The sequence below is a fragment of the Bufo gargarizans genome, chromosome 9, assembly GCF_014858855.1.
Source record: "Bufo gargarizans isolate SCDJY-AF-19 chromosome 9, ASM1485885v1, whole genome shotgun sequence".
In the NCBI taxonomy this organism is placed as follows: Eukaryota; Metazoa; Chordata; class Amphibia; order Anura; family Bufonidae; genus Bufo; species Bufo gargarizans.
Genome location: NC_058088.1, coordinates 4,108,993 through 4,124,352, shown reverse-complemented (window position 1 = coordinate 4,124,352; position 15,360 = coordinate 4,108,993). Strand labels below are relative to the sequence as shown.

The window sequence follows — 15,360 nt, the reverse complement described above, 5'->3', positions numbered from 1 at the left end:
TTGGATTAACTCGCCAAAAAACTACTACAGAAATGTAAACTGAAGAATCAAAAATAATATATACTGATTTTACCTGTTTTCGTCTGGAATATGGAGAGCCATCATCATAAGTGGTTCTGTGCACGCTACCATCCAGCCATGCCTATCGCTGACCTTTCCCGTTTCTATTGTTAAAAATTCATTGGGCATCCGACTCCATACAACAGGTGTTAGAATCTGGACATCCAGACGGGGTGGGCACTGAGGCACTGGGTTCTTTCTTTCACTACGGAACATGGCGGCAGATATGGGCATGATATTCTGTGAGTGGAAATAGTCTTGCATTAGTAGGGCAGGATAAACGTGTACAAATGCTGAAACAATATAATGAGAACAATATTCCTGAGATAACATTAGAGTTTTCTATACCTTCAATTTTCCCAATTCAAACTGGAACAAATTCTGGCTCAATGGTTGAGCAAAGACAGCCGGGAAAAGTTTTGTGTTGGGCTCAACCTTGAGAAGACAAAGAAGAATGTTATTTGAAGAGGCAAAACATTACACATGACAAGACAACTAGATTTTTTACATTATGGACTGAGGGATCCATACTATAATACATCTTTAACACCAGATAAAAAATGTATGGCATCTATGTACCTGGAAGAATGTATTAACTTCTTTCCCATTAGCTGTGAAGGTCATGAGCCCAGTCGCTAAGTCAATTAGGCAACCAATTACAAGATCCTCTTTTCGGACGCGAGCTTGCTGGGTATTGTTGCTGAATTCTCCACCCCAAACCATGTAACAATTGCTGCGTTTGATGCTGTGACGGTAAAGAAGTTAATATGGTTTTGTCTCTTACACAGGATAAAGAATGTGAAAATAGCTTATTTGTCATGAGTCATGAGTGCTTGAAATCACAGGCTGAAAGGATGCTTAGATGTCCTCCTGATCATGCTTTCTACCCTTTGTTATGACCTTCCACAGCCCTATAATTGGGACATTGCATGGATCCTAATCATCTACTTGAATTTCTACATCCTAACAGGCCTATAAGGCAGAGAATAGTTGTCACTGGGATATAGAACTAGAGGCGTTATTTTAGGTCTTAATGGTCAAATATAGTTGACCTGGGAAAAAAAAATACTGAAAACTGGAGTGTACATCAATGAAAGTGGACAGAGTGGAGATTAAAATAAGGCCCTTCATACCATCCCATTCCTAACCATTAGAGGCCAACTTTGACTGGGCATTTTCTCTCAGAGGCCTCATAGTAGTCATATGAGCTTCTTCTATGGTAAGTACGCCCTTGAATAAAAACTGTTATTTTTTAACACTAACCTGCCTATTACATAAAAGGTATGTTTCTTTGTATGTGAATATCTATCTTTCTTCACTCACCTGTTATATATGTTCCCCTTGTCATCCCCCATCGTGATGGTGGCCATACGGACTTTGCCCAGGTCAAAGTTCATATCATACAGATGATAATCAGGAGTCACCCAGCCCACCCAAACTCCGGTGGGTTCTTGTCCAGCAAAGATTCTTACGGAGTAATAGTACTAAAGAACCAAGATATAACAAACAATGTAATGAAGAATATATGAATCAGAAATGAATGTATACCATACTTATGGCAAAGCTTGGGGGGCTGACTGGACATGTACCCTCAGTGCTGGGTGCCAGGGCAGATGGCCCTGGGTGGAGGAAGTCCTAGCTACTGCTCTACAATACCAGTAAAGGTGGTCAAACACATTAAAGGAATGACTGACTGACCATCTAATGTGTATGGAGGTGTTCTTACTCGCCCCCGACACCAAATGTTAGGGAAAAGATGGATTGGCCAGTTGGCTTTCAACATGACCCCCCCCCCCCCAGAGGTGTCTGGCAGTGTCTTATTCCCTCAATTGATAACACATGCATGCAAGGTTGAGCCAAAAGTGCATGTGTATGGAGGGGGTCAGCAGCAATGGCTTGCAGCTGAATGAGCGTTTGCATGACAGCTATCTTATTTTCATCACTAGCTTAAATTTAGGCATGCGCTACTATTTTAAAAATGTCAGCAAAGTGATGGGAGAGAGCCACTTGCACATGCATGGCCTCTTCTACAGTCATGGTGGCCATAACAACCATTCTCAAGATAGGTGTGGATCCAGAAGAGGGACAGGCATGTAACAGACATTTATGGCATATGTTGTGGAATACCCCTTTAAGGACAAGGTAAATATTTTGTCTAATTTGCATACCGTAGTAGTGTTCATGATGATGTCAAGGCCATCTCTATCATCAGACACTACATCCTTCATCAAGCGAGGCATAGCTGGCACAACAGGAACTGACGAGATAAATGCTGGCTTCCTAGCTTTAAAGAGGAACCTTAGAAACATTTGATGTTAAAAGGAAGTCAGAGAATGCTGAAATATCTATGACGGTTAATCTTTGACTGCTGTTTATTTGGCTTACCCTCTTTTTCCTTTGGTCTTCTCTGTAGTAACATCCTTTTCATTCTCAGTTTTTGCCACCTCCTTTGGTGGTTCTTTAGGTGCTTCCTTCTCGTTGGTAGCTTCTGCTTCTTTGCGACTAGCAGATTTCTTCAGCTGCTCAAATTCAGAATCTATATCAACATCTTGGACCTCTTCTTCAGGTATGGTAAAAGTACGAGTAAGAGGAGTAGCTCCTGCTGTACATTTAAACGTCTCATAAAATTCCACAGGCATGCTGAGTCTAAAGAATAGCATGTCAGTGTTGCTGTTCTGAGACCCAAAAGTCTTGTGGGTCACTTTGAGACAAGGTGGGTTGTCCACGGTACCATCAATTCTTCCAACCTGAAAAATACAGATATGGTGGTACATTGCCTATACAACTTTGTTTCTCAAAAGCTAATCAAGTCATGACCTCTCACCTCAATATGACCATGATCTTGAGGCACCGGCACAAACTGAGGAAGACTCTTACTAAACCAAGTGGTGATTTCTCTCTTCATGTTAATAGCAAATGGCTCAAACCCTTCCTGTAGACCACAAATGGTAAAGTAGCGAAGACTGCTGACATCCTGACCCAAGTTCAGTCTACCAACTTGGGACATCCCAAGACTGCAAACAGGGATGAATCCTAAATATTTAAGATTAATAAATGTGTGAGTGAAAATACATGCTCAAGAAAAGGACACTGTGTCCTTTTGGTAAAGGATGGCTATTAAACTTCTTACAAAATTGATATTACTTACCAGCTCCAATTTCTATATCCTTGAAGGCTAGCTCAGAGCCAGAATCACTTATCAGCATCTCTCCATTTAATGTAAACATGATATTCATGTCGGTCAGGTCAATCATACACCCAACAACATCTCCTGGAAGCCAGTTACGCCCAAATGGTTCACTACCAATATGCCAACGCTGACCCTGTGGGGAGGCAGAGTAGGACAGATGCAAGCATAATGAAAAGACCGAAAGTCAACACCTTTAAATACAGTATATCACATCTCCATACAGTTTTGCAGTGGTGTTCCCTAGGTCACCAAGAAGATTTGAAGACTTTACCTTTCATCCATATAGACTATGTACAGTCTACTTTTAATTTCATCATCATCTTGATGTATGTAGAATATATCATCAGCATGATTTAATAGATTATTTATGACTTAACCCATAAGATATAGACCCTAATGACAAATGATTGGCTTCAAAGTCATCTCCAAATAAGGTTGCCTTCTGCTGGACCTTAGGAGGACAATGTATGTCAGAGCCTGGGACTACTGCAGAATGTTCTAGTCCAAAATTGTGTAAAACATATGAGAAAGTTTGTATAGTTCATGTATTGTCACATATACAATGCAAGCACTCACCCTGCATCCATTAAACACATAAGCTAGGTCGTCAGCTCCAAGTTCCACATCTGGTCGCACTTCAGGTCGAGCCCACCCTACTCTCATCTCTCCTGTCGTTACGGCCTCAAATTCAAAATACCATTTCCCAGAATGGACGGCGTATGATTTCTCCGCACGGAAGATGCGCACTCTTTCAGACCTAGGTTTCGTTACTCCCTGACCCGCTGAGGAAAGAAGAGACAACACATTATGAAACAAATTTGTAATCTCCAAACATCATCTTTTCTCTATAAAAAAAAAAAACTATACAGAGATGTTTTCCCATGCTGTCCAGTCGTTGGGCATAAATTTGCATTCATGGGTGTGCCACCACATTCAGAAAAACATCCATACATTTGATTTTTTCATACTTCTCTATGCCAATCCAATAGTATGGAACATTTTAAAAGTTTGTGTACTTTTTGGTCCGGATTATAGGATTTTTACTGTTTTTGGTGTAATAGTTAATACCATTTCAAAACCAAATGTTAAAGTGTATTACAAGTCCCCCGCTTGTACTTACTGCTGTCCTGGTCAGGTGGTTCTATATTGTATCCATATCCAATAAGAGTGCGTACAGCCTCACACAGGCTGTCTCTATTGGTTTTCTTGGTCTTCTCATCTAGCAGACTGTATGGCACAAGGCGAGGGTTCCTCTTATTCTTGATATCCTGAAGGGTAATTAAAGGGAATATTTTACCCATATATTTTTCTATTACTACTTAAAACCAGATATTGAAACATATTCTCTTTTTGTCTAATCCATTTTTAATTTTTGATCGTAGATTTTTTTCTTCTATTTTCTGTACATAATTATGGGGGGCGGACATCTTGCCTAAGATGCTGTTAACAGGATTTAGAAATATGCTTTACATAAATCACATGGACCATAGTAACCTGTTGCCTGGAAATTACTTACTGACTTCTAAGGAAGATCGTTGTGGGCATGTTCTTTCACCTTGTGCAGGGAAGGGCAGTAGATAAGTTGTGACCATTATCTATTGTAAATTCTGGATCCTGTGTTATCTATATATAGATGGTACCCATAATTGTAATCATTCTAATCCTGTCAGTGATAATAATAAGATGCCTAATGAGAATTGATCTGTATAGAACAGGGCATCTCAGTTTATTATTGGGCACAACTGTAAGATTTTGTGATATTTCTTTTAATACAGACAGGGACATAGAAAATGAATTTAACGTAAAGAGAGAGGAGAAAGTTGTTCATCTCCTGGGAGAACAAAAGGATCTGGGGGAAAAAAAAATTTGCCCGATCCTTCTCTCCCCCTACATCATCTGTTGGGGAAAGTTGGGAGCTCGACAATACACTAATGTCTGTGATTTTCATATTGGTGGCCTATTCTCAGGACAGGCCCCAGCTGATCAGGCACTGAGGCCTCCATGCAGCATACCAAGCACAACGCCATCCACTGGATAAAGGCTATGCCTGGTATTGCAGCCCAGGTCATTAAATTGAATGGAAGTGAGCTGCACATAGGCCATGTGTCCGATGTATGGTGACATCACTTGCCTAGGAAGAGGCCTAAGCGTTCATGAAGCGCCGCCTATTTAAAGAGCTGATCACAGGGGTGCCAGGAGTTGGACCCCACCAATCTGATATTGATGACCTGACCTATCCTGAGAGTAGGCCATCAATATCAAAATCCTAGAGAACTCCTTTTATGACACAGTGTAACTTATCTGTAATTTTATCTGTGTCATTGACCCCCTATCCCGTACACTTTCCTACTCATTCAATTGGGCTCCTAGTTCTTTCTATACAGCAAAGAATGGTAGTAAATTTCAATTCTAAAGCCTGCAGAATTGAGAATGCATCTCTGAAGACATGTAATCAAGACTAGGACAAGACAATAAACACATTTAAAGACACTTTAGGATGCAATAGAGAACTTTAGTTGAGCTTGCCATCTCCATTTTTTTAAGGATTGAAGAGCCCAGTGGCCCATCATATCGTTGACAGGCACTGAATTGCCAATATTCTACCAAACCCATTGAACTGACTTGAAGATTGCAATGAATGAAGGGTAAAGGCACAACAAATTAAGTCAAAAGTGGGTTGGAGTCTACGTACTTGTATGATGCTATATGTCCATCCTTGTTGCACTCTGTCTCTCGCCCAGACATTGTGACCATTTTCTGCTAGTTTATCCACCAAGGTGTTTTGTGCTGGTGTTAGCTTGACATGAGACAGATCGAGGGGAGCAGGCTTGTATCCGTTGGACATCATGTATCTATAGAATTATTCGAAGATGACTTTTTTATCCTGCAATTATGTCAGGACATGATGTTGATGACTCCATCATACACTTACGTTTTGGGAAGCTTTATCTTCTTCAGGTTTTCCTCTGCCTTTTCATCCGCCATGCCCACATGGCAGCCGAGCGCAAGAAGGGTCCTGTATTGGTAAAAAAAATGTACAAATTATTTAAATAAGTAATTACAAAAATATAATTTTGTGAGTGCTCAGCAGGAAATAAAGTCCCATATGCATGGCTCTGCACCCTAGACAGAGACACATGGAGTCCCTGCGGCCCCGTACCATGGAGCTGTAGGCACTACAGACGCCTTACCTTAAAAGCAATGTATAATGAATCCAACAGCAAAAATTTCCACATGCATATATGAAAGGTATAAGGAGCTACCATCCAACTCTACAGAGGTCCACCACCAAGGGTTGAATGCTTGTGTGTTGTATTGCAGCTCAGTTTCCAGCTCAGTTACTAGACACAACCTGTGGACAGTTGTGGTGTTGTTTCTGGAAGAACGTGGTCATGTTTTTCTAATTCTGGACAATCCCTTTAAACTCATAACAGGGCAAACCAGTAAATTTCATGAGCTGTTACTATCATAATGACAGTATTTGTATTCAATATACTTATTAACATTATAAGTGATAATTGCTACATGCAATCAAGTCTTGTACATGGTACATGGGTAGACAAAGTGGGCAAAGTCTGGTCATCGTCCATTCAATAGCTCGACATCATAATTTAAGGGCGGACATACACATTTAATAGCTGTCGGCCAAGCGATCATTCGGCCAACAGCTACTGTATCACTCCCGACTCCCTTCCGACTCAGCCAAAAGGGTACATGTATTTAATTGGGAGAAGGGAGAAAGCCAGTCCAAGAGAATTCTCTAGGGAGAAAAAAAAGATCAGGCAAAAATATTGATCTTTGATTGATACCGATCCTTATCTCCCCCAACATCATCTATCGGTGAAGGGTCGGAAGGTCTTCACATACATCAAACTGTTGGCTGAAAGTGCTGTTCTTGGTGGTTTCAGCCGACAGTACACTAATGTACATGGAGGCCTTAAGAATTAAAGGGGCTGTCTGTGGTTTCCAAAATAATTTATTAAAATGAAGAAATGAGAGAAAAGAAGAATACCCAGTACTCATCTGTTAAATCACCTGCCACTCCAGCACCCTTGCTCCAGTGCTCCCCACCAGTCTTTGTTTACAGTGGTGGCATCATGTACATCCATGTTAACACTGCAGCCAGTGACTGGCTTCAGAGTTCTTGAGTGTACACGCCAGTGATGGACTGCAGCGGTCACATGCATGTATGGCACATTATCACTGCAGCAAAATAACAAAAAAAACGTGGGGACAGCCAGAATGCTAGCTCTGGAGCATGAGGGATTTAACAGGTCAGTAAAGTTTATATCTCCAACATTGCCTTTTTTTAAATCCTGCACAATCCCTTACAGATATGAAAGTAAGGAATTCCCATTCATCCTACAACTAGTAAATTCTATGGTTGAATGCCTACTTCAAAGTCTCTCCAGACATCAGCAAGTTGTAATTTCTCTCTGGCTCGGGCAGACTATGGAAGTCGAGAAGACATGGGTGTAACCTTTTGTTGTCATCCCGGATCTAAAAGAATAAAAAAATGCAATAAAATTGTATTTATGTAAATGCTGCCAATATCTAGCTAAGCTTAAAGCACAACAGCCTAGCAAAGTGATCAGATGAAGCTTGTAGTAGCTTCAGCAAAGCAGAAAGGGACACTCACTGGCCCATAGGTCCATCCCTGTTCAATTCTTGTGAGGGCCCAAAGTTCATGGATGTTTTCTGCCAACTTTTCACGGATTCGTTCCAGGTGAGGGGGTAGGACAATCTACAAAAAGAGATGTACAATATCCAACTGAATTGCCATAATATATGAAGCGCCATATCCAGATGATATTTGTACAGAATACAATACGCATCGGCGTAGCTTGGTGGGGCATGTGCTCTGGGTCGCTGGCAAAACAGATAATCTCTTTGTCTTTCTTTTTAATTCTACCTGTATAGTGTCCACTGGACAGGGAACAAACGAGGTGTGGGAAAGGGATTTGGTGGGCCCAAGAAGATTCCGAATTTCTTGAAAGTCATTTTTGTATTCTTTGATGGGCTCCACACGCATACGATCCCGAGGCAGAAGAGCTTCATAGACTGAAGTGTAACCAGGTGGTGGAAGGAACTTAAAATCCCCATGTCGACCACCCAGGAGAAACCGTATTCTGCACAAGACAGGCACAGATGAGGTCTTATTCATGGTAAGAGACATGTCATTTATCTCAATAGGCAGAACACTTACCTAATTCCAGCGCAGAAGCTAACAACTGGGAAGAAGAGTCCATCCAAATTGAAGTTCTCAAACATGCCCTGAACAGGGTGCCCATTGAAACGGAATGAAATACTGGGAACTGTCAAGTCCAGACAACAACTGACCACATCATCCACTGTCAGCAAATGCTGGTTGTGTGAGGCCACAGAGCGGCAAACTCGACCTGTAGAAAAATAAGACCAAGGGGGTTAATAACAACTATTACTAACAATGATGATTCATTTGTGGTTGGCATCTTCAAATTACTACTAGTCCTCATATAAATGCTGAAAACCACTAGAGCCCATTGAGTAAAGTGATCTGAGAATTTTTTGGATTACCTGACCAAAGGTGGAGCCCATCAAATGCAAAGGAATACAGATCATCACCCACTCCATTGGCTCCCCAGCCTTCGCCTGCACCAGGGTAAGGACTGTAGCCCTCATTTAGTGCCCAGCCAACACGCAGGTGAGTGGTCTCAGGAGTGACGAAAGGCTCCACATGATCCACAATAACTTCAAAATACCACTTTTTGAACTGTGTGGATCCCTCACATGTTCCCAGAAAGACATTAGGTCTCATGCTGCAATACAACAGAGAATTAGCTTTAATGAGGATGGATGATTCAGCATTGGGAAAAACGCATACATACATATATATACTACATACCTGGTGACATAGTTGACCATCCTGGTCTGAAGAAGAAGATCTCTTCGGGGAAGGAGGTTCTCAGTGATTAGATTCTGGTTGGATCTAACAGCTACTCCATTGCACACACACAGAGAGCAGAGGACATCCAGAACCTAAAGGTAAGGAGCATGGACAACTCAAGAAGACAAAACACCAAAATTGTTCACACATGAGCACTCATGGGTTCATCAGATTTACAATTACCTTGTGGTTTCGTCCGTGTTTATCCAGTAGAGAAATAATGGACTTGATATGATTTTCCTTAATAATGTTCAAAACCTCTGGGCTCTCAATCAAGACGCAGTACAAAACTTCCAAAATCCCTGCAATATTATAATATTTGTATGCTAAGCTCCAGTTCTCAGTAATTGATGACTTCAGGATTGTAACTCCTGAGAAATGTAACATGGGCGTTCTACTGTAACTGAACACATAATTAAAGGGGTTTTCCAAGGGTAGAATATTAATGACTTATCCTCAGGATAGGTCATCAATATCTGATTGGTGGTGGTTCGATTCTTGGCACCTCCACCAATCAGCTGTTTGAAGAGGCTCGGTGCTCCAGTGAATACTACGGCTTACGTCATGGTCATCGGTCACATGGCCTATAGGCAGCTCAGCTGAATGGGTTTGGGCTGCAACAGCTGTAAGCTGTAAGTAGGCCCAAACTGTCACTGGAACACAGACACCTCTTCAAACAGCAGATAAGGGTGCCGGTAGTTGGATGCCAGGTATTGTTGACCAATTCTGAGGGTAAATCATCAGTATTCTACTTCCAGAAAACCCCATTAATAGAACTGGTCTCCCTATATGAGGCAGAAGGAACTTTTGTCATGTTCTCACCCCACTTGATCGCTTCAAATTGGATTTAGAGACATTATTGTTTTTACTGCCTGGTAGGAACATTCTCCTTGTCAAGATTCCCAGTCTCTTACCTGATGAAGCTTCCAATCGATCAAGTTTGCTGACCACCCAGTCTAAGTTACTGGAAAACAAGGCACAGTTGGAGCGATTTCCCCTTATAAGTGCAGCTGCATGACAAAAACAAGAACACAGTAAAAAGATAATGGGTCAATCGGCAAATAGTCAAAGGGTTCACTTATAATGACCCAAAAAGGCGGTAGTCTGGTGATTTGCATTCTTGACCCAGGCATTGTACATTAATCTGATGTAAGAAGAATGAACTTCACAACGGTATTATTGGAGTTCAGCTAAGCTATTGGGACGTTTCTGTCAAAAAGCTTGTTGACTGTTTCCAGTGGCGACCAACAGAATTGTGAATGTAGCTCTGGGATACAATACAGGTACTGCGAAATGAGTAAAGCAATGGATTTGCAAAGTTACTCAACTTATAATGTAGATCTAAATGGTAAAGTAATTCTGAAAAGCTGAAGGTCTAGGAAAAACTATGTTTCTAGGCTTCGAGTCATGATTTGGCCCCAGGTGTTATGTATATCAAATGTATATATGTTTTATTATTTTTTAGGTCTAGGTATGACCATAAGGGCAGCTAACTGCCCTCACCACCATAGACCTAAGCCTTTAGGACCCATCCAGGGGTGCACCACCAATGAGACCAGGTCAGGCGATCACCTCAGGCAGCAGCAGGTAGGGGCAAAAAGGGGGCAGCCGAAGGGCCATGGGCTGAAGGGAAGGGGTTAGGTTAAGAAATTTGCATTGGGAAGGGAGGGGCACTGTTTCATTTTTTGCCTGAGGCAGCAGAAAGGCTAGATGCACCCCTGGACCCATCCTTGTGCCGAAGCCTGTCTCCACCACTTATAAGATATTGTACATACCGAGCAGTTCATAAAGTAAGTTTACAATCTCCTTCCAGGACTCGCCAGCTTCCTCCCCAGCAAACTCTGCAAAGTGAGCAGCTGTGCTGTATACATTGAGACGGTCTATGCAGTCCAAGACAAGGGAGATAATTCCCTGAGGAGGAACAAACAGACAGACTATAAAACCATTGTAGTAGAAGGAGCTTCTGTGGTCGGATACTTTGGTCATGTGTCATGTCCCTTCCTTTTGCCCCCTTCTTCTACTGTCTGTAGGTTAGGAACAATATGATATGACTGCAACGATGAATATATATAGGACTGCACAGGAGCTGTATACACAAAACGGTAGGACTATTGAGTATCAAACTTGCTCCTACCTCTTCCTGGAAGAGATTTTGACGGTTTTTAAGAGACCGTAACTTGGTCTGCTTCTCCTCATGCTGTAAATCCTCCTCTGGGTGCTGGAAATAGCCAATCAGATCTTGCAAAGTTAAAATAACCATATCAATAGGCAATGATACCGGTTTTGAAGGCTTGTTCTTTGCATTCAAACTGTCCAGGCCCCTGGATATAAAAAGCAAGATAATAAAAAAAAATTAAAGCTATAACATATTATTTTTTCCTATCTACCACTTTACACAGAAATTGCATACTATAAAATGTTCTCATTTGTCAGATTTATGGTAAACCAAATTAAATAGAAACAGGTGTGAGAGACTAACATGAGATGTGTGTATTAGCATCGATGAGCTTCAGGATATACATAGTTTTCTAAAATTAGATGAAGTATTTCCTTGTGAAAAGCTGCTTAACTGCTACCAAAACTCATTTAGAAAGCATGTGAGTCCTGCTTCTCCCATCCACACATAGACAAAGCCTGTGAGTCCTGTATCCCCCCCCCCCCCGCCCACTCACAGAGAAAGCTTTCGAGTCCTGCTTCTTCCACTGACAAGGAGAAAGCCTTTGAGCCCTGCTTCCCCATCCACACATAAAGAAGGCCTATAAGTCCTGATTCTCCCACCTAAATAGTGAAAGCATGTGAGTCTTGCATTCCCATCCACACATAATGAAAGCCTGTGAGTCCTGCCTCCCTATCCACACATAGAGAAAACCTGCGAGTCTTGCATTCCCATCCACACATAGTGAAAGCCTGTGAGTCCTGCCTCCCCATCCACACATAGAGAAAACCTGTGAGTCTTGCCTCCCCATCCACACATAGAGAAAACCTGTGAGTCTTGCTTCCCTCACCCACACATAGCGTAAGCCTATGAGTTCTGCCACCCCATCCACACAAAGAGAAAGTCTGTGAATCCTGCTTCCCCCAGCCACATAGCAAAAGCCTGTGAGTCCTGCCTCCTCAACCACATATAGAGAAAGCCTGCGAGTCCTGCTTCCCTATCCACAGACACAGTGATTGACAGCTTTCCCTGTAGGAGTTTGTACATAGGAAGAACTGTCTTTGTCACTCGATGTTTGGAGAGGGACAGGATTCACAGGATCTTTCTATGAGTGGTCAGTAGAAGCAGGCCTCACTGGCTTTTTATATGAGTCAGTTGGGGAAACAGGACTCGCAGGCTTTGCCTGCATGGGCAGTGGAAGCAGGACTCACCATATTTTTCACTCCATAAGATATGCTTTTTTTCCTCCCAAAAGCAGGGGGGAAATGGCAGTGCATCCTAAAGTGTGGATACTAATGACCGCCGATACTAATGATAAGTATGTAGGAAATGTGGGGAGTGTAGCACTGTGCTAGATGTACTCATCGCTCTCGAGTTTTCTTCCGGGCGCCGCACTGCACTGTCCTGACTGTGTACAGCATCAGGACATAGTGAACGTAGAAGGGCACTATAGCACTAGGTCAGCATAAGACCAGAGAGGTTTGAGTGTCAGCACAGTCCGGAGCAGAAGAGGTAATTCTTCTTTTTTGTCTTATGGAACTTGGGGGTCTGATCTGAGGTCTGAGGTTGAATGGGGTCTAATCTGGGGTCTGATACAGAGGTATGATGGATCTTGGGGTCTGATAGAGGTCTGATCTGAGGTCCAAGGAGGAATGGGGGTATGGTGGGAGTGTGATGTGAGGTCTCAGGAGAAATGGGAGTCTGATACAAAGGTCTGATGGAGCTTGGGGTTTGCTATAGATGTCTGATGGCGCTTGGGGGTCTGATCTAAGTTCTGAGGAGGAATGGGGTCTGAGTTGAGGTCTGAGGAGGAATGGAGGTCTGATCTGAGGTCTGAGGAGAAATGGGGCTCTGATACAAAGGTCTGATATAGCTTGGGGTTCTGATGGGGGTCTGATACAGAGGTCTGATGGAGCTTGGTGGTCTAATCTGAGGTCTGATGGAGCTTGGGGGTCAGATATGAGGTCTGATGAAGCTTGAGGACCTGATGGGGGTCTGATCTGAGGAGGAATGGGGGTCTGATACTGCAACCACACAAGTGGTGCACTCGTCTGACTCCCTGACACCCAGGAACAGAATAGGCAGCCCGGACACAGCCAGTACCCATGCAGATCGGGAATAGTGATCTAGGTCAAAGGCTATTGAAGCTTTGATGGAATTCAATGAAGAGGGTGCATTAGCCGTACTACAGCAATTTAAGGATAGTGACCTCTCGCATTTACAGAATAAAAGTGCCTTTTTATGTGGTGTCATGAAAACCTACAGGCAGCGTGAGAAACAAGGGAACAAAGTTGTGGATTCTAGTAAAAGACCAGATGAGTCCAAAATAAAGGCCCTTCTTAAAAGAACAGAATATACTCTAGATGTGACAACTGTTCAAAGAAAATATGGTGGTCCACCCCCAAGCACAGTTCACTCAGGACAGCAACCCACTGTTGGCACATAGATATTTGTGGGCACAATACCTAGAGATCTGTTTGAAGATGAGCTTGTTCCACTATTTGAAAAGGCTGGGCCAATCTGGGATCTCCATTTAATGATGGATCCTTTAACATAAGAGGCTATGCTTTTGTGACGTTTTGTTCAAAAGAGGCTGCCCAGGAGGCTGTCAAGTTGTACAACAACCATGAAATTCGATCAGGAAAGCATATTGGTGTTTGCATCTCTGTTGCCAATAATAGACTTTTTGTTGGGTCTATTCCAAAAAGTAAAACAAAGGAGCAAATTGTTGAAGAATTTGGTAAAGTCACCGACGGTCTTACTGTGGTCATACTCTATCATTAGCCAGATGATAAGAAAAAGAATAGAGGTTTCTTCTCTCTTAAGTATGAGGATCATAAAACAGCTGCTCAAGCTAGATGTCGGCTAATGAATGGCAAAGTAAAAGTATGGGACAATGACAGTGGAATGGGCAGACCCAATTGAAGATCCCAAACCAGAAGTCATGGCAAAGGTGAAAGTGCTATTTGTTCGCAACCTTGCAAACACAGTTACCAAGGAAATCTTGGAGAAAGCTTTTGGCAAACTGGAAAGAGTTAAAAAGCTGAAGGACTATGCTTTTATTCACTTTGATGACCGGGTTGGTGCAATTGAATTGGACACATTATTTAAGAGGGATGATAGGAGAGTTATAGAATTAGAGAAATTGGTCAAAGAAAATATAGCTAATGCTAAAAAGATGGTGGAGCATCCCATATAATACCTATACTCACCCATTACTACAAACCATGTCTACAATATTCATACTCATGCAGTTTATGATTATATTGCTATGGGAGAAAACAACGTAAGAGGATGACAGAAAGGGAGAAATGTTTGAATTAGCAGCTATACTTTAACGTAAACCTGAATGTTTATTTTGTTGTGAATCAGTTCAGATCTGAATTGGTTCAAGGGGGGGAGTATTGGTAGACTATATATTTTATATATGTATTATACATGATATTGACACATGGCCATTACATTGATCTAACACTTGAGGACGTTTAATCAGGTGGTAATCATAGTTACAGTCAGAAGCTATTTACAACTCCTAGGTGATGTCTAGAGGTGAGATTGGAAAGATGAAGATCCTTTTGTTTAAATCAAATGCTAAAATGTAGACCTCAGGGTTTTCTAGGCCAGCGGAGACTCCCTGACTGGTAGAAAAATTGATAACGTTTTCTCTCCCTTGTATGTATTGTTTACAATAAAGGTGACTATTGTACATCACCTAGGTCTACACAAAGGCGCCCGGACAAGAATTTTCCTTCCGCTCTTTAAGTTATCACAGCCACCACTAAAACAGGATTAGACAATCAACCTATCAGAATAACAGTACAGTTTTAAAACGACCAATAGACTTAGGTTTAGGTTTGTAATTTAGTATCAGCCAATTAGATGTCCTCCACGTGTTAGTCAATGGGTACAAATAATATAAGAAGGAAGGCTAAAGGAAGGTTGGAGATGAATGTACTGTGGTGAATGAACTGAGGTAACATCATTCTGGGTATTAGTAGGTTCATTCATTGTAAGAGCTATAAACCTTGC

The 15,360-nt window shown here is 42.0% G+C and overlaps 1 protein-coding gene and 1 pseudogene across 1 annotated transcript in view; one reads left to right on the top strand and one right to left on the bottom strand.

Moving 5' to 3' along the window:
- Positions 1 to 15,360, bottom strand: part of RYR1 (ryanodine receptor 1) — a 127,521-nt gene that overhangs the window by 74,646 nt on the left and 37,515 nt on the right. The window contains 22 exon segments of the mRNA XM_044305921.1: positions 74 to 300; positions 409 to 495; positions 640 to 805; positions 1,384 to 1,544; positions 2,229 to 2,358; positions 2,446 to 2,807; positions 2,885 to 3,093; positions 3,209 to 3,383; positions 3,827 to 4,032; positions 4,371 to 4,518; positions 5,943 to 6,102; positions 6,183 to 6,266; positions 7,647 to 7,750; positions 7,890 to 7,994; positions 8,163 to 8,379; positions 8,457 to 8,649; positions 8,807 to 9,048; positions 9,135 to 9,268; positions 9,360 to 9,478; positions 10,091 to 10,186; positions 10,952 to 11,087; positions 11,311 to 11,497. Coding sequence (XP_044161856.1) covers positions 74 to 300; positions 409 to 495; positions 640 to 805; positions 1,384 to 1,544; positions 2,229 to 2,358; positions 2,446 to 2,807; positions 2,885 to 3,093; positions 3,209 to 3,383; positions 3,827 to 4,032; positions 4,371 to 4,518; positions 5,943 to 6,102; positions 6,183 to 6,266; positions 7,647 to 7,750; positions 7,890 to 7,994; positions 8,163 to 8,379; positions 8,457 to 8,649; positions 8,807 to 9,048; positions 9,135 to 9,268; positions 9,360 to 9,478; positions 10,091 to 10,186; positions 10,952 to 11,087; positions 11,311 to 11,497 — 3,648 coding nt within the window.
- Positions 13,472 to 14,530, top strand: LOC122946006 (annotated as a pseudogene).